The sequence below is a fragment of the Larimichthys crocea genome, chromosome III (genome assembly GCF_000972845.2).
Source record: "Larimichthys crocea isolate SSNF chromosome III, L_crocea_2.0, whole genome shotgun sequence".
Lineage (NCBI taxonomy): Eukaryota > Metazoa > Chordata > Actinopteri > Sciaenidae > Larimichthys > Larimichthys crocea.
This window is the reverse complement of record NC_040013.1, coordinates 32,761,802-32,781,846: the sequence shown is the minus strand read 5'-3', so window position 1 is coordinate 32,781,846 and position 20,045 is coordinate 32,761,802. Positions and strand designations below refer to the sequence as shown.

General features: G+C 43.0%; 1 protein-coding gene across 3 annotated transcripts in view; it reads left to right on the top strand.

The window, feature by feature from the left end:
* znrf3 (zinc and ring finger 3) overlaps positions 1 to 20,045 on the top strand; it is a 62,416-nt gene that overhangs the window by 27,943 nt on the left and 14,428 nt on the right. For all 3 annotated transcript variants that reach the window (XM_027277837.1, XM_010732970.3, XM_019264484.2), the window contains one exon: positions 6,463 to 6,585. In XM_027277837.1, the coding sequence (XP_027133638.1) occupies positions 6,463 to 6,585 (123 nt within the window). The remainder of the gene's footprint in view (positions 1 to 6,462; positions 6,586 to 20,045) is intronic.

The following is a 20,045-nucleotide window of genomic DNA, read 5'->3' as shown; positions in this document are numbered from 1 at the left end:
GAGCGATGATGGTCAGTCAATCAGACTTATCACATACTTCTTGCAAAATATGTACTTGTGTCATAATGGCTAACACATTATGAATGAAAAATACACCTCACCTCATGTGTGTTCAGTTTATTTGTGCAGTTATGTTATAGGGAGCAAATTACCAGGTTTGTAAATGAGAAATCACTGTAGGTATGTAGCAGCTGATGGAGGCTATCTTGTAGACTTGGACAACTAGAGTTTAGTAGTGTGTGTGTGAAATTTTTCTACCTACTTAAAATTAGGATGCACTTTCACCAAAACACATGGCTCATCTACACTAAAGAAAACACCTTAACCTCGTGTTTTCACCTTTTATATGTTTGCTGGAAGTCTGAAGACATGTCCTGGTAAAGACAGGTCATTGTGTCCTATTACTTTATAAGAGTGCAGAAAAGGTTGGGGTTAAGTGCAATCAGGTTTGTAATTGGTTAAAGCAGCTCCTCGTCTGTCCTGCCAGGCGCAGGAGAGCGGAGTTGACTGCGTCCTGACCGTGCCACAGTTTGCTGTCAAAGAGGGTACAGCAGGAGGGCGGGTGAGAAGCTGGTGATAACATGGTGTCGACATTTTGCTAGTTTGTGTGTTTTGGCTAACAGTTTTATGCTTGTTTGCTGGCTGTTACATAATAGAGATCCATGTTATGTTCTGGTTTGCATGAAATGCACTGCAGTTATTGCAATGACATTTAGGTGTTTCAGTCTGGTCATTTATTGTTTATTATACTTTTGGTGATAATGGAATTTAAAATTTGTTGACAAGAAAGTGTTTTTCACTTCCTGTGCTCTTCTCAACATCACTAACAAATGTAGCTCTTTTGCTCAAGTGAAAAGAATGAGCAAGCTTTATTGTTTGAATCCACTCAGCAAAAAATGTCACCATTAAATTGAATACCTAAAAGATTGTGTGGAGCTTGTGATGAGACTTTTTTCCAAAGTTTGAAACTTTACAGACTAAGTTGATGGACTACAACTACAGGTTCAAGCAGTGACAGGGGCTTTTCCTTTACCCATATGGCTATGTCAGTACTTTGACTTAGGATTAGCCATATTATCTCTGGGAGTTAGAATGCGCCCTGGGCGGCCGCCCACATTGCCCATAGCTAGGACCGGCCCTGTAGCCATATTATCTCAGGGTGTGAACTAGTGTTGATTGAAAGGTAACAGATTAATTTGCAAAGTTTTAAAATAGTATAAGTAGTAGTTAACACACAGTTAACATCCTAACATGCTAATGAAAACTGACATTTCTTTAGTGTACTACATATATTATTTATATACAATATATTCATATATATATATATTGCCAAATGGTGTGAATGTCTGCAGATGTAACAGAAGACATAAGGATATGTGCTCTGTGGGTGCGTATGTGCTTGTTAATGTCTACTCCTCAACGTCCGGTTGCGTTACCACTGCTATGTCCTGGTCTGTAGTGCTGCCACTCTTTTCCCTCTTCCAAAACAGCTCTCAGTGTTGTGACTGCCATGAGGCTCTGAAAGACATCACAAGTCCCAGGGGAGACTTTGTCTATGGCCTGTGATCAGACATACCCATCCAGCCATCCCATCCTCACCGCCCTCAACACAACCATCCGCCACTTCTCTTGGCAAGGATAGTGTTATTCCAGGAAGTTGACAGTACCGCCCCTACCTTCATCGAGAGGGATGTTGAAGCTCAGTGCTGGGGAGGGGAAAGTGGTGGTTGAGGTGGCAGTTGGAAAGGGGGAAGGAGGTCGGAGGGGTCGGTTGAATAAAAGGCCGATGGAGGTGGGCGGGATGCTTCTTCACTGGGGTGAATGAGTTCACTACGAGCGGATGGTCAGTGAGAGATCTACCGAGTTACCCCTCGGTCACCCATGATGTGTTCCAGGCTACACACTGACCAATACACATACATGCCTGTGCTCAAACAGTGAGATACGTAAATACATGCACAGTGCTGGGTAAGCAGGTGGGTGTGAGGACTGGCGTTGTGCCCAGGTTTTTCGTCTTCTAGATTGTGTTTGCATGTGAAATGGGTGCCAGCTCTTCTTCCAAAATTCATAAAGGAAACCTATGAACAACAGATCTGTCTAGTTAATCATTTAACCAGCCTCACAAAGAACATCTTGTAAAAATGGTCTGTCGTGGCTGGGATTGTTACGACAGGAACCCTTTCTCGGTGTGACCTAAATGCCATCTGCATCCTGTATAGATCAGTTTGGCTCAGGGATAATACTCCTCTCCAATCCGCCTACTTGTCTTTTGATGTCTGCAGCTCCTGGTGTGTTGTAGCAAGGATGCCATGTTGTAATTCACAGCACTGTGTTTCAGCAAGACTTTGTACCCTGTGAGCATCATTATTCCTCAATTTCACAAGGCTTTCCTGGCCGCTGGTTTTAAAAACAAGAGAGGAACATAATCTTTTTTGAAATTTCTGCTTTGTCACGAAGAAAGCATTATTTTTGCCTTGGGGATGTCTTGTTTGAATACAGACATTTGAAGAAGTTCTGAAAATTTCAAAGGGGTTTTGAAAAATTAATGAATGCGGGAAAACAAACTTACTGATTATTACTTTTTATGTAGACCATTGCTGCTTTTCATGTTGAAGTGGAACTGCAAGTGAGTGTACTATTGAACTATTAAGAGTAAAGATATAGCATGGTGAGGGCAGGCGAGGTTGACTGCTTTGGAGTCGGGCTAATGGGGGTTTGTAACCGGGGCCACCTCTCTTAGAGGGAGAGAGAAACGGGGTGAGACAAGAGCAGGGGGAGGGGGGCAGAAAAAGTGGTTGTTGTATGATCAAAGGCTCAGTGAATTGTGTCACAGACAGACGGAGAAGAATGGCGTGGGATGGTGTGACTTGCATTTTGATTTCCTTTGAGAGCCGGTGGGAGTCGGTGGGGGAGAGTTTTTTAGAAGTAGCTCTCTGTTATGATCCCATTACTAACTGTTATCAGGTCACTTGTCCATGGAGGAGACAACTGAAAAGGACTCTGTGTGACTGAAATCGCAAAAAAACATTTCTCTCAGCTATACCGAATCTTTCCCAAAGCTTAATTTCATTGTTCAACTCAACTTCTAAATGACAAAGAAACAGAAGTCATATTACACTAAATATATCTTTGTACTAAGATGGTTTCACATTAAAATGCATGCATCCCGTGTGAGCAAGAACTTTCTCTACAGGTGGTTTTGCAGAAAGGGGTGGGGGTTGGCAGGGGGTGTGGTCAGCTTGAGTGACAGGTGGAGTTCAAATCCCCGCCAGGATTTCATTGAGAGTGTGGCCTCTGTAACGGGATAGTCATGTGAAAGGCTGCCTCCCCCAGGGGCAGGACAGGCAGGGCAGAACAAGAGCTGCCCCCTTGTGGCATTTCAGGGGTGCCAAATGCCCTTCACCCAAAACCCTGGGTACAAAGCAGAGCTAAGTCGAGCAAAGTGGAGCAATGGGGTGTTTCCAGTGTGCTGAGCTTGTGTGATTTGGGGCCTAGCAGGGAAAGCTAGCATTGGAACACAAGAGGGGACAGTCATTTTGTGTGTGTGTGTGTGTGTGTGTGAAGGCATGTTTGCCTATGTGCTTGTTACTCCTTTTGTGTGCACGGCCAGTAGCTGTGACCCACTTCACTAGAGCACCGTCTCTCATCCAAATCAAGCTCCTTTTCGTTTTGCTCCCCATCTCCACATCCATCAACGGCCTACGTCAACATCTGACAAAAAAGAAAAATCCCTGTGGTGGAGATAATGGTGCAATGGCCAGCCTCTAAAATAACAACATGGTCCACAACAACAACACTGCCCCATTTGGAGTGCAAGAGCCCCCGCACAATGGCCCAGTGTTCAGGACCCAGGGGCGCAGGCGAGCCTCCCCGCTGCCATCCAAGCTGTTAGACAAGCAGGAGAGAGAGGTCATAATCACACAGTATGCATAGCTCCACTTCCTGGTCCTCCGTCTACATTGACTGAGACACAAACACAGACTGAGCCTCTCTTTAGATCCCTTCCTACACTGACTCTCCCTTACAGCCTGCTCGGGGGGTGTCGCATAAAATAAAATGCAAAATGTTACCTCAGTTGACTGGGATGTGCAATATGCCTCAGAGAATTGTTACAGCTTTAGAGTGATGATCTGTGGGAGGTGCAAATGGGGATATGCAGGTTGAATGGAAACCTGACTAAGTTAAACTTGACTCTTTATCTTTGTCTTTCCCTTCAATTTTGGCTTCCTCCAAAGGCTGAGAGGGAGAGCGCGCTCTGAAATTATCATACCAAGTGTGTATGTAATGTATACCTGTGCTGCCTCCCTGCTCCTGCCAGCCCCAGGCTAATATCTGTCTTACAAACAGTCATCCAGAGCATGGCGGCTCTCTGCTTACCTATGTTTACAAGAGGAGAAAACAGCGTTGAGAACATGTGCAGTGAGGCTATGCAGTGCAGGCAGACAAGGTGTCTGCATCCCATGGATTTGCTGAAAAGGTGTTTTGAGTCAGTGTAGCCTTGAACATGATGACCTTCTCTTCACTCTGTTGAGAAAATGATCCATTTTGTTCAGAAGGACAAAGGTTGTGGTTAATAAAACCTGTGCTTAATCTCTCACATTTCGTGTGTGTGTGGGAGGTTTGAGGAGGAGGATTCAAGGATGAGCGTTCTTTACTCTAAACGTGCAATTCGGTGTATGTAGAAAGTGTGTGAATGCAAGTCTCTTCTGTATCAAATGTTCTTCCTTAAAAGCTTGTGATTTTTCCAGTTCAGCATCTACTGTTCGTGCCTGTCTCTCCACTATTAAAACTGATGCCAGTCTCTTCATCAGATTTCATCCCTGAAGCAAAAAAAAAAGATGCTGCACTGTTGAGCTCCATAACGGCACACGTTGTCCACATTCCTTCCCTATGACTCTTCAATAGTTGACCAGATTTGCATTTGACCCCCTTATTCTGAGCTAAGTCCTCCCCAAAAAATCTTTAGGTCAGGGGCTTGACCCCTCTGCCTTGTGGCACTGAAGTGATGAGGCGCCTTCTGAATATCCCTTCAATTGGCCTGCTGCACGACTAACCTGCTCCCAATGTGATGAAGTGGTGTTCAAAGGTCAGGGGACACCAGCAAGCGAAGGGTATCTCGGGTCATCAGCAGTGGCCCAGGGGCTGGGGCGGCTGAGCGCTCGGCGCCACAGTGCTGGCTGATCGGGGTGCTGTGGTCATTGGGTTAATAGGATAAATGGCCTGCAGGTCAGTTTAGCCCAGTTTTAATTCTAACACAGGAGCTTATCTTTACACTGTTTCCCGGGTGAAGAATGGATCCACCATTGTGGGACTCCACTTGGTTACAGTTTTAATTCAACTTTGTTTGAGAAGATCATTATTTCGTCTGAGTGAATGATTGACTGAATGGTTGTTGTTGTTTTTTTTGGTTTGTGTCTTTTTATTGCACTGTTCAGTTCAAGTGATGGCCTGCTGTGATTGTTAGCGTCATCTGTTAACTTCCTTCATGATACAAACGCCTCTTGGGGATGTGTACTATCACATACACAAGATTGATGATTAGATAACAGTCTCTTCATGTGCTATACAGATTTGTTTTTGTTTTTTTATATTCCCATTCTGTGACAGCATGTCTCACTGCTCAAAGCCTTCTTCAGCATCTTCTCTCAGTCAAGATAACTCAAGTCAAGCATTGAGATAAAGATAAATGCCTCTCTTGATTTGCACCTCTTTCTTTTTTTGAGCCCAGTGAGTGACTCAGTGTATGTGACATCTGCCATCCTTTAGCGTTAATCGTCTCTAAATATGTAGTGTATGTGCTTGCTTTGGAGAGATTGTTGGCACAGAGGACTGGGCCAGTTTTGTGGTCTTAATTGTAATGAGAGGACAACTCAAGATAGTCTGATGGACACTGCTCAGACTGCATGTGCACTGAGGTCAGCATCCACTTTTTAACTTAATAAGAGATAGATAAATCATTGTGCCTGTACACACAAACACAAGTGAAATGACAGTAGCATTAATCATTTGCAGCAGTAAGAGTGCAAAGTAGAAATTCTGTGAAAATTTGCCTCATAAGCAAATCCATGAAAGGACATAAATTCCTGTTTTGCTTATCTGCTGCTATTCTTTGAGAGGTCTGGTAGAACGCTGGACTGTATGTTTGGATCCAGCGCGATTTTGCCACACACAGCGAAAACTTCAGAGACGTCTAATGCTCTTAAGCTCTTATGTTTTATTATAGAAAACAGGTGACAAGTGGATTATAAATTGTCGTCACCACTGGATTATTGTGGTGAAGTTCCCCCTCTCCCCAACTTGATGCGTCGTGTGCGGTGGCTTTTCGTGTTTTCTTAGCGTTTTGTGTCTTCAGTTCCTAATCCAACAAAAAATATGTTTAAATGTGACTTGCTCGACATGTCTTTTCAAAACTTTTAAACCAGTAAATAATATAAATAATTTATCCCTTTTATCTTCTTGCAGATGCATCCTTTGGGACTATGTAATAATAATGATGAAGAGGACCTATATGAGTATGGCTGGGTCGGGGTGGTGAAGCTGGAGCAACCAGAGCTGGACCCCAGTTGTCTCACCGTGCTGGGAAAGGTAAAGAACTTGTTATTTATTCTTTTGAGTTTCTGTCCAGTACTAATGCAAGATGTCCACATACGTTGCACAGGTCATTTTATTTGCCACTGATAAACAGGAATTCATCTACACAGTACAGTACAAACAGCTTAAATGGTTTACAAGAGGTCAGTGAAAAACTTGCACTACACCCTAGACTGCACTCATCACTCTGCATGCAAGACATTAGGGCACTTCTATAGGTGAGTTAAGTCATGCTGTGAGTTCGAGTACTACCTTATTCTTTGTGCATTTGAAAACTGTCTGGCAATATAAAAAAAATTTCAGGACGCACAGCTTTACAGCTGCCGTCTACAGCCAATTTTCACATCCTGGGACATGAATACACTGAAAGAATAATAGATTAGTATTTGCGTAGGAACAACACACATCTTTGTCTGTCAAAATAGACAGTGATGCTATCAGGTGAATTGAATATTTGGGCGTGATCGACAAGCAGAAATGTGCAGACAGCGTGGTGTTTGTTTATACAGACAGTCTCCTTTGCTACACTCACATTAAAAACATTTCTTTCCCTCGTACTTAATTAAACCCTTTCAAGATTTTATCTTTGATCTTTTGTAGTCACACAGACAATTCACGGAAGGATGATTTTTGTCCCCATGCTCCCTCCCTTCTCCAGACCCCTCTGGAGTCTCTGAGTGGTATTTTATCATGCCTTAATTAAGTGTTCCTCTTAATGGAATGTACCAACATTCCCCCAGAGGATGGGGTTGGGGGTGGGGCATCTATAGTCTCATTTATCCTCTGCATGCCTAGTGACAGAAAGAGAGCAGCCATTCATAATTTAAGGAGCCCTTGTGCCGTATAGTCATGCAAATGGTGCACTTTCTGTGGTGATGGCTGCTGTTACCTAGCTGGTGCATACTTATCCTGGGCCCTGAAAACTGACCTAATGTTCAGCACTCAATCTGCTCTTCCACTGAAACTGAGGATATATATATGTTACTGGTGGCTTCACTTATGGGATTTTTCCATGTTTGTGTTTGCAGTTAACACTTCCAGAGGGAAACCAACAAAACTGTAACTGGTTTAACTTGTTGTTTACCACCTACAGCCTGCATGACAGTAAGGCAGTCTGTGAGAGGAGAAGAAGAAGGAAGACTTGGAGTATTAGAGTACATGCGGCTAAAATAAAGTTGTCTAAAGTTTGTATTATTGCTCAAGAGGGAGTCACTGTAGTTATTAGTTATTACATATGCCTTGCATTGATATGATGTTAAGCCAGGAAGGCAGATTGAGAAGCAGGTTCTCAGTTCTGTTTAGTTGTCACAAAAAGAGGCAAGAAAGATTAGAGAGATGGGATGGACGACTGACATGACTGAGGGATGGAATGACTACATAACATGTGCCTTAGCCAACTGAGCCACCAGGACACCCGAGTACCAGAAATCCACACCTTCTACTTATTGAAACTAGTCAAAGCACAGCGCTAATGAGCTGGCCATTTGTCTAAATTCTTGGTTTGATGTTTCGCTAAGGGGTATTGTAGTGAGGATGGCAAGATCCTTCGCTGGTGACCTTTTGGCCTCTAGCCAGCCTCCCTAACCTCTAGACTACTCTGTTTCCTCTGTTTTTATTCACCCAGGACTATAATTAGAGAAGGGAAAGCCCATTGTTGCATCTTGACAGACCCTCGCCTGGGGCCCGAACACAGCTGGGTGCTACGCTTTTGCCAGGCCAGACAGTGCAGTGTTTACCCCCTGCCAGTCTGCTTACTCTAGCCAGCCAACCAGCCAGGCCATCATGCCCAGCCCCAGTCTGGATACTATGCCCACTCTTACACACTCACCCCGCCTGGTCTGGCCTCATGCTCGGTGCCGGCCCCCCAACCAACCCCAGCCCTACCCAACTGGCCCCTGACTGAACCCAAAAGCCCACTCCACTTTTCTGTCACTTTGCCGCCAACAGTGTTGGGGTCCTTGTCTGGTCATTTTAGATTCCATTTAATTACCGAATCCCTATGAATGCATAAAACGTAACAGTAGGAGAAAAAATGCTGTTTGCACCAAGTCATGTCTAAATATAAAGTGTCTGGGAACACAAGGCCCCCAGCTGTGCTTAGGAGCTGGTCACCATGGAGCGATGGGCATACTCTCCTCCATTAGGACTTGGTTGAATATAAGGAAGGGGCATTTAAGTTCCAGTCCTAACTGACTGGTGCATATGGTCATCCAGATAGTTCTTAGAGCAAAACATGATTGAGCTTTTCTGGGCGAAAGGGTCTCAAAAGTTTTACACAATGTGTTCATTTTTATTATTTCAGTAATATATCAGTATAAGACTGTAAATTATTCAGCTTAGTTATTAGTTTAGATCTCAGACTGCTCCATCGCAAAGATATGCTTTGAAATCAGCATATATTAGCAGAAGAGGAAGAGGAGGAAAAGCGGACGGTCATGCCAGTCTCTGAAGTCCACGTGCAAACCTCACCAAAGTGCTGGTGTGTCATGTATATATATGTACACAGTTTTTTCCTGCACTTCCTCTCTGGTTCCTGTGAGAGCTACAGGAGTGTTGAACCCTTGACTTCTGTGTGTCGCAGCAGTGGCCCCTCCCCCAGCAACAGGAAAAACCATGTACAAATTGGTTCCTACTGTAGCTAACTGTGTTAGTACTGACACTCTTTGAAGTGAATTGTCCGAGTTATGGTGTCCTATAAGGATGACACTGCAAGGTGCCCTGGTGCTGTAGTTTTCTTCTCTTTATATATAGTTAGAGTTGTCAAGTTGCTGCTTTCTTTGAGGTGTTTGTAAATGTTGTAAATCAAGCTTACACCTCTGTACACGTATCCGTTCTCAAGTTGAACTATTTATTGCAGTCAATAACATATTTGCGGTTGCCATTTCCTCCCTGCTGCCTGACTTATTCTAAACTGGTACCCCCTTCCTCTCTACACTGTCTTTCGCACACATGCATTGCAATTTTTGGCAGCTCCTCTGGAACATGAAATCATGCCACTAGCTCAGGCTGATCGGGGTTGTCACTGTGCCAGTGAGATATCTCTTCTTTCAAGTACCGCAGTGTCAGTCCAGTGGCCTCACGGGGGCCTTAGCATGCCGTCTTTTCCCCTTTGATCCTCCTCAGGCTCTCATGACATCAGCCCCCAACCCAGGCAACTGGGGGAGGAAAGGCAGAGAAATGGAGTGGTGGTGGTGGTGGTGGCGGCGGTGAGAGAGAGGAGTGGGAGTTGGTGGACAGAGGGAAGGGAAAGAGGCTGGGGGTTTGGCTTCTCAAGGAGATGACGATGGTGAATGTCTCTGGTTTGGTAAGTGGGTGGCTGGGATTTGTGTCTCGCTTGGTACAACTTTTTTTTTTTTTTTTTTTTTTGCATGCACACAAGCAGAAATATGCGACCCATCCTCCCACACAGCCCTGCAGCTTGTGTAAAGCAAGTCTCTTGGCTGGCATAGCATGTAAAACTCCCTGGTATGTGCTTGTTGTGTGTGGCCTGGCGCTGCCCTTGACCAGCTCGTCTCTGAACCACGATCAGTTCCACCTTAAACACTAGCCAAAGACAACATTTCATCGCAGCGGAGCGCAACTGGCCCGAGACCGGCCTCTACAAAGCACTTAAAAATAACTAGAGCAACAAGAAAAGTATCAAGATCTTTATTGACATATCCTCCCAGAAATAAAGCGAGCTACTTTAAAGTTGTTGCCAGAGGCACACAACCATAAAAAGTGTATCCTGTGTGGGAAGCTCTGTCTTTGACACACATACAAACACAATCCTAAAACCACAGTTGCCATGGAACAATGTGAGGGGGCAGAGGAGTGTGTCTCTGTGTCTTTTTCTACCATGGCCCTCAAGTTGGCACTATGGGACAGCGGGCCAGAGCAAACAGCTGCTGCGTCTTAGTGCTAAGTGGCTTTTGGTCTCTAACCGTGTCTGGCATCTCAGCCAGAACTACAGAGAGGGTGTAGTGTGCGTGCGTGTGTGCGTGTGTGTGTTAAAGAGAGAGAGAGAGGAATGACAGGGATATAGAAAGTACACAAGGGCTACAAGGACTGTGTGTGTCTGAAGAAGAGAGAGACCTGCATTAAAAGAAAGAAATGGCAACAAACAGATGAGTGTGATATTGCGGGCGACTGGCTCCAAGCCTGCGGCCAGGTTAGCTGTCCTACACACTCAGGTGTGTGCTAGAGGTCGTCCCGAGGCCATGGCAATGCCAGTTGGGTGTCAAGCCACAGGGCTTGTTGTAAAGGAGCTTCAATGCTGGATTGAACTGGCTGCATTTTGGCCTTGTTCTCAGACCACTTCTAATACAGCATGTTGGCCATCGTGGATAGGAATATTGTCTGATCAGTGGGTGTATTTGTTGATGTGTGTGTGTACGTGTATGTGTGCGCACATTAGCTCACACACCATTTATCAGTCTGGATAATAAGAACTAGAAGGCTCAGAGATCAGCTTGGGTTTTGATGCATGACTCACCATGTCTGTCTCATCACTCTCTTCGTACTCCTTTTCCTTTTTCATCCTTTTTCCTCTCTCTGCAAAGACCATAGTGAGAGCCTCGATAACTGAGAGAAAGAAAATTGCTGTAGTTTTACACTCCGCCATCTCCAAGAATGTTTTGTTAAATTGCAGTAAAGACACAATAGTGATTGATTGCCAATGGCAGCTTTTGTTCGATACAGATGAAGCTCGAGGTTTTGAAAGAATTATTTTCTTTGCAGAGCCATAAAGATGTAGGATATTGATAAGACGACTTCCTTTCATTTGAGTATGGCAAATTGCGAGTCAATTTTGGGTTGTTTCAATCAAGGCAGCCAACAGCTCTAGCTTGCAGTATAATGGAGGCTAATGTTGCAGTAATTTCATAAAATTCTTGTCAGAATCGGCAAGTTTAAGCAGTTTTCACTGAACTTTTAGTTTCCCATATCTCGAGAAATGCGCCTTTCTGCAAGTGTTCATTTTGTTTTGCAAAATTAGTATTTTCCAAATGTTTTTACCACAAAACACTCGGCTCACTCAAATATCAGTTGCATTCATACCTTTTTTTAAATGCCACATTATGTTAGAGGACTGAAGCAAATTGAAGCAATGAGCAGCCTAGCTACCCATCCAGTGTGATAAAATGCACAAGCTTCCTCTCCACCTGCCCCTTGCCCCAAACACCCTGAACAAACACTTTCAAACACCGCAGCATGGAGGGAGGGATAGAAAGAGAGATTGAAAAAGAGAGGAGGAGCAGCAGCAGGGAGAGAAGAGGAAAAAAAAGGGAGAAAAAAGCTTGTGAAGCACGGAGCACTCAGGGGCCTGCCTCTTGGGCTCTCCTTTCATGTTTGTGTACGCCTCAACTTGCTGATATTATCTTGGCCGCTCTTCCTGGCGGGGTGTCGGGAGAGGTTTCCACTGTGACCAGGCAGGCAGGGGCCTCTCTCTCTCTCTCTCTCTCTCTCTCTCTGTCTGTTTCTTTATATCTCTCTCCCTCACTCAACCCCCTCTCTCTCTCTGTGTCTGTTGGAACCCTCACCCACCTTCCTACTTCAACACCCCCTCCCATCTTAAAGTCCCTCTCCTAAATCACCGCTTCACCACGTTTCATGGCGCTTGGAGGCGCCCGGGATCCCACTGCGCTCGTTTCCATGGTCACTGGGAAGCTCCTTGTGTCATGTGGCTCAAAGTGAGCCGTCCCTGGGCCGAATTACCCAGCTTTCAATGGGAGGCCAAATGACCATTATTAGACTTCACAGCTCGGGCCCCTATTTAAAGAGAGAAGAAAGGAGCCCTGGGGACTTAAGATGAGAGAGATGGAAGGAGAGAGAAAGGGTGACAGAAGAAAACAGAGAAAGAGGGAGAAGAAGAGAGGAGGGGAAATAAGAGGAAAGAGAAGAAAGTGCGCTTAGCACCACTGCAGAGTTGTTCCTTTCTATTTTCCCCGCTCCTGCATTGATTTTTGTTCTTAATCACAATTGGTATTTGTAAGTCATACGCCAGCCACAAGTAAAGCCCGGAGAAGACAGGGCGGCACTGGATCAAAAGATGTGCAGTGGAAAAAGTAAATCTTAGAAAAGATAGGACCAGACATCCACCCACGTCAACCAAAGCCCTGTCTTTTCTCTCTTCATCTCTGTCTAAGCCTGTTGCTTTGCAGGGGAATGTGCTTGTGTGCGTGAGAATCCTCATGTCCTGCGCCCCGCTGTGTATGTCAGGGCCATGTTGTCTTTAAGGCTCGGGCCCACAGCCTGGCACGGAAGCTGGAAACTGAAGCCCCCTAGTCCCCAAACAGCTAATCTGATGCCTCTTCCCACTACACTTGATTCCTCTATTGGAGGGTAAGCAGGAGTGAAAATGTCATACTTCTCCTGTGATTTGAACTTTCTTTTATGCTTCGCCAGGCAGGCAAGGTTTAGCCCAGCACAAGAAGATGCAGAAGAAGTGGTGTGAGTAAGTGTTTGTGTATTAGGGCGACATCGGAGCAGTGAAGTAATGGAAGGAAAACATGGAGATGGAGAGGGGGAGAGGAATAGCAATGCACCTGGCTTTAAGAGACATTAGCATCAATTACTGGAGACCAATAAAACAATAAATTTAGACCAAACTTGAGACATCTGGATGGCAATTGTTCATGTTTAAATATAACTTTTTATACTGTTTATATCATTGCATTAGTGAAATGAAGGGGAGTAAAAAATACAGTATTTCCCTCTGAAATATAGAAAGGTAAACGTAAAGTAAGTCAACTGCACTGAAGGATATTACTTTGTTGCCCTTGGGGACAATCTGGGGTAGTAGGTGTACAATTGTAATGACTAAAATACACTGTAACAGACAGATTACCTGCTAAGATAAGATAAAAATGAGGTGTTATATTGGAGTCGTGGTGGAATGAGGCAAACACACCTTTTACTATTACACCATCTTGCTGCCATGCTTTGTTCAACTCCTATTTACAGCCACAGACATTTCCTGTTTTGATGTTATCTTTACTGGGATGCAACAAAAGGAAAAGGTGCTTGTTCTGTTTGGTGAAGAGATGGACTCCATTTCAACATTATTCCTTCAGTTTTTATTTGTATACCTTTTTTTAGGAGGCCCGCAGATAGAGTAATCTAGTCATTAAAAAGAGCAGAGATTAGAAGAATATCTGAAAATAATGATTTTGTGAAGGAATAGTGTGTTTTTGTGAATTTATTTCTTTAGCATTCTTCTAGATTAATTGTGATTACTCAGTCAAGTTTTACCCATTAAAGTCCGTTTACATGTATTTGGGGAGTACTACGATAGATATGAAAAGTTATATAAAGCACTTACTGTCTATATTTCAACTTTGACAGTCATGGATATCCTCAAAGAAGCGACACTGCTTTCTTTTGCATTTTTGTCTTCTGAAATGAAACAAACAAACAGTTTAAGTCGTTCTCCTCTACTGGCCCACTGCTAGGAAGACTGTGCAGAGAGAGACAAGAGGTACAGTGAGAAAGGAGGCAAAATGGTGGTTATAGGGCCGAGTCCCGACCTGCTCTGCCTTGTTTGCCCAGGGAAAGAAGACAGCAGGCAACAGCAACACCGCTCTACCAGCAGCAGGATAGAGTATTACAAGAGAGAGAAGCAACAACAGCAACTTCTCTTTCATGCAAGCAGGGACATGGTCTCCTAAAGAAGCTTCAAGGCAGAGAGAGATTAGAGAAAAACCGTATAACTGCAGGAAGAATTAAGGGAAGAGAGAAGTGGCCGTTTTCGTGAGACTCCTCAGCTCAGGTGCCTGAAATCACTACATATGGATTAGAGTGCATGTTCACACCGTAGCATCCATGGTAAAGGGGGATCAAATATTGCTGTGTCGGCCGTTTTGTAGTAAAGTCAGATTCAGAAATGACAGTCACCCCTTAAATAGTCAACTTCAACAACTGTTGAAGTTTCTGAACATCTAAATATGAAATTCAGTCATGGTAGATTCAGTCTACCATGTCAGCTGTCAATGGCAGGTGCACCTGTATGTTTTGAATCTTGTGATGGGTCAGCTGTCTACGCAAGCTGTTTCATTTCATCCATGCTTTACACCTGAAGCATATTTTTACATTTTAACATCACTTAAACCCATCTTACCTACTGTTTTAATATTCAAGACTGTTAGCAGAGCTGTCTATATCCTCGAAAGCTGTAGAAAAACACTTAACATTTGATCTATTATGTGCCAGACTTTCAGCAGGGAAGCATACATCTTCGCTTGCTCTCAACTTTATCATGTTCCCTGCCTTTGTCCGACAGCTCACATCTTATGAAAAATATGGTAATTAAGAATTTTCAATACCGGCAAATGTTTTCCACCTTTGGGTGTTCCTTTGAGAGCCGAGAGGAAAAAATCTAATATAAAAATTTCATATGACTCTTCTTATCGGAAGTTATCTCCTGCCTTCACATATCAAAATCAGACATGCATTCACATTCACAGACAACATCAAGGCTCTTTTTGACTGACAGTAAGTCTCATCACTACAGATAATCTAATTAATTAACATTATGTTTTGCTCACAACTTTTCCATGGATAAACAGGGGGTAGTGTTATCACTGATCATTTCCAACCAAGACTTTTCATCACTTTTATCCAAACAGCTCCTGTTTAGACACATTGAGGAGAAGAAGCACTTAAAAAGTAGTATTCTTGTCCCTAGCCGGAAAGCTTGTTTATTTTCCTATGAATCACAAAGGGCCAGAGCCCAAAACCGGTAAGAAAACAACATGGGAGGGACGGAGAGGAAAAGTGGAGGAAATTTAATTAGTGGTTGTCCATTCCTCCGGCTCCAGCGTTTGGTCTCGGCAGGGCAGAGCAGTAGGCAATGCAGCGGGAGGAGAAGACTAAAAGGCTTCTTGATAAGCGGCTGTCTAAGTCAACGCATTTGTTTGCTTGACACCACAAGACATCAGACCATGGAGAGAGACGGGAAAGGCTGCCTGCGGTGCACAACAAGCAAGACAAACATGTATATTTAGAAAGAAGTTTGAGCCCAGTGCACGACTCTCACCCATCATTTATTATTTAGCATATCTTCACAACACAGAAAATAATGTCCTGCTCTCATTTTATCACCAAACTACATATGCTGGGAAAAGTAGAAGGATATTTAAACTCAGATCTTAATGAAAGTTCTAAAACTGTTCATGAAAACCAGTGTTTCCTCAGAAATCCCTCTTCATGGCCACATGATAAGTATTTAAATGTTGTGTAAACCCAATGAAGATTTTGGTTTTTGTACCAAAAAAGATTAGTTTAATAGTGAGTGATCTTGCCTTGTATCTCCCGAGTATGAGTCACTGTCTGTAGGGTCAGTCTGTACTTTCCCAGAACTTTTTGAAATGGGTTTAAGTAACTGAATAAAATCATTTATTTTATTTTTTTAGAAGTTAGAAGAATTCAAAAATCACAGGTAGTCCAATTTTATAGATCTAAACAGCACTAGGCATCCCATTTTTCATTTTTGTCAACAGAAGTGCAATATTTTGTATATTTTTCAGTATTATCAAGAAATACCAAAATGTTTTACTTAAAAAAATGTTATTAAGCAAAAGATAGCCAGTCTAGTAGCGGTAATGGTGTATTCACTTTCATGGTAGAGAACATCCATGATTCAGGTGACATTGTCTATCGTAAAAATGACTTCTGCTTCGAGAAACGGGGGCACCCAAAATAGCTCCTCTGACTCCACAACTCTTTACATGGATCATTTTGATTGCCTGCTGAGGTAATGTCAAAACATTGTAGCTGTACTCATACTACAATATGTAAATCTTTTTTCTTGGGAGCATCAGTTCAGTGTGCTGTGCCATTTTCTCTCCGTTAATTAGTTATCACAAGATCCTGTTTTTTCAAGGACTTCAAAGAAGCAAAATTTTGAGCTGACCAGATATTGAATGGCACCTTGACAGTTCTCATTTTGATAGCTACTACAAAAGATTTAAGAGGTTTATTGTGATGATAGACTATATATGCCATGCGTTTGTTCACACCCTTTCTGTATATTTAGAGATACTTGCAGCACATTTTAGGGATAGAATTTGGATTTAGGATAAAAGTCATGATGAAAGAGAGACTGTCTATATGGGTCTTATGGCGAAGAAGAGTGCTCCCTGGTACACCTCACTCTCTCTCTATCTCGACTCTTTAATTGTGTCGGCTCTTTGCCAAGTTCCACTGGCAGGCCCCCTCAGAGGTGCCCCTTCACACACACACACTTTGATAGCACAATTCACTTGTATAATTCTGGTTATGCAATGGTGGGTGAATGGCCACCCCACATTGTGCGCTGAGGCGGAGAGAGAAATGGAAAGAGGGGGTAAAGAAGAGGAAAAGAACAATCGGAGAAGGAAAAATTAAGACAACAAATTTGTCAGAAGTAAATGAAAAGATTTTTTTAGCTTTAAAGAGTCTTTGACTTGAAGAGCTGGATGATGGCAGATGCATCAGTTACAAAACCTCAGGCTCCTTCTCTGATGTGATGTTTTTGTCCCCCAGAGAGCTCTGTTTTTCCTCCAAAGCTGCTGTTACCACCTCGAAAGAGGCTTTTCATACAAGTCTAGAAGATGCCCTCTTGGTTATAAACATCCCTCTCTAAAGGAAATAGATTCAGGGGACCTAGATATGAGCTTCTTTTCTTTTTCTGCGTTTGCTCCACAACTCTGTCTTACATTTGGGGATTTAAACCCGTGGAAAGAAGAGACTTCACCCATGGGAACTGATTTTCCCTCAGGGTTGGTGAAACAGTGGGACAGATAGTCATTACATACTGTGTGTGCATGTGTGGTTGTGTGTGTATGCTGGCTGGTCATGTACATGATGTACAGCACAGAGGCAGGGTTGGGGATCAGTGTACCTGGGGCAGGCCTTCTCTTTGTCTGATAGTGAGGTCATTACATCCGCCCCAAATCTCTCTCTCTCTCTCTCTCTCTCTCTCTTTCTGGATGGGTGTACGGTTTACCCACAAGCTCCCCTGTTTTTCCATATTGAGACAAAACCGAAACCTGTGAACCATAACGACCAGATACAAAACAAAACATCTTTTCATTTCAGTTTCATTTCAAAATTCAAACTTGTCAAATGGTTAAACAAGCAGCTGTATAAGGGTGTTGCCTAAATTTTAAGAGGTGGTAACATTTTGATGTCAATCTGGAGCTTTGATCAAAGAATACCCAAACAAGATTATGAATTTAACTTTAAAAAAAATGTGATTGACAATGTTGCAAGTCCTTTATGTAGTAAGTAACAGAAGCCATTACCGACTGTGTATTCTTCTTTGTACGTTTATGTGCACACGTGCAGTATGTGCTTCCTGGTTTAATGTCTTGTGGCTTGTGGTTCACACTTAATGCCTCATTTCCGTTTATAACGTGCTGCAAGGACAGTTGTTACTTCAGGGACACAGACTTAAGTATTCATTCAGGGCTGCTGTATTTCTCTGTGATTGCAAAGGAAAAAATACATTGAAAACATGATTGCCACAGGAGCAGCAGTAAACTGAAAAATAAGAAAAAGAAATGTCTAATGTCTCTTTACATTGTGGATCCAAAGTCTTGTTAGTTTGTCGCTGTTCTTACTTCTTAGGCTCCATTTTAAACTAGCAGCTTGAACTAAAGAGAATCATCTAATTGAACAGAGTTTAGCTTTTTAGCACAACTGAGATCAGCGGCCATACTTGAAGACACTTGATAGCAGATCTGTGTTCGCTTCCTGACATAACCTCTCATCTGCAGTTTGATATTAATGGCAGTCACTGAGCTCACTGAGAGCTTCAAGTGATTCTTTCCCCTGTGTGTTTACGTTAGATAAACTGTCCGTGTATGTGAAGGTAGCCCAATTGAGAGCAGCCCCTGTCCTTTGCCGGTGTGACACACAAGTGGATTTTTATGTGCTTCGTAAACATTTTTTTTTTTTATGCCGCTCAGGGAAATGTTGCCACAGAAGTCCCAGGACCCCTGTAAAAAGCTCCAGCTGGGGGCTTAACAGCATTCAAATGAATATTAAACAGGAATATTGGAGAGTTCAAAAGTTTGAGAGGATGGAGGGAGAAAATGAACAATCGCTTGTTTAAAACTACAGAAAAAAAAACATCACCAGAGAATGTTTTAACTTGTTTTTTACCTCCCGTTTTAATCTGCAGTTTCAGAGTGAAACTTCCTGGCTGTGACTCAAAACCTTGAAGATGAGTGGAAGGAGATTCAGGAAACAAAGTTATTGGCAGGATTAAGCTCAACCCGGTTATTTTAGTTTACATTGTACCCTTGTGCATGGTTTCAGGGTGGTTTTTACATCTGTGTGAACAGGAAAGTCCTTATTTTGCAGACTTGGCATGGCAAGAGTGTCAAACCAGTCGATTACATGTCACACAGCCAATTCAATTACGTCAACTATCTGTAAACAGAATAAAATGTTATGACAGATTAACTGTCTGTCAGTGAGGTGTTAACATCAAACAGTAGGAGATCAGGAGGATGGTGAGTAATGTGCTTCATGAACAGGAAATGACTAAATCCTGTTGTAATGCAAATGTCAAGATGATACAGATGACTTCATGTGCGAAAATACAGTATGTACAGGAGAATTAATGAGAAAGAAGTGCCTCAGACATAGTTTTCATTTCTTTCTCCGGGCTGCACAAGCTTCCAATGAGATGACGCACAGCCACGTTGAAAACTTTGATTTTATTTTAGTTGAATGTAAATAATGTCTTGGCCCACATGGCTGCTCTGAGAGGGAGCGAGGAAGAAGAGAAAAAAAAAAGGGGGAGACCACATATAAGAAAATCCATGGGAGAAAAGTATGCCTTTATCTTTTAATAAACCGTAAAGCCAGGAGGCAACATGAAATTACAGCATAATAGCAGTGGAGAGTCTTCTGAAGACTTAATTGCCTTAATTATAGCGGTGGAGAGAGGGAGAGAGAGGGAGAGAGAGGCATGAAGAGAAGGAGGAGGGAAGCAGAGGAGAAGAAAGTAGGAAAAGAAAGAGGGAGTGATGTGATAGGGGAACTAGTGCGTGAGCCAGATGTTGCAGGTGTAATCCAGGTGTGTGGCTGTTTTGCATGTGAGCACATGATCTTCTGTTTTCACATACATATTTATACGCATATTTACACATTCATTGTTTTGTAACTGTACATGCTGATGTATTAATGTGAGAATCCTTAGTCCACGAGTGATGAAGTGAACGCTACGCTGAGAAAAGTCTCTTTCCAGACGGGTGAAAATTTCTCTTCCTCAGATCTTACAAGCTGGCAAGCTTACTTAGGGATACTAAACATAGCTTTCATTTTCCTCAGTGTCTAGACTGGGTTCTCAGTACTTTCTGCTGTGGTTTTTGTTCACTCGGAAGATTGTACCCTAATTCTCTTGCCTCTGAGCCAGCGGGAAGTTTGTTTAGCCAGCAGTATTGTGAAGTACCTGTGAAACCACCCCCCCCTTCCCGTATCATGCA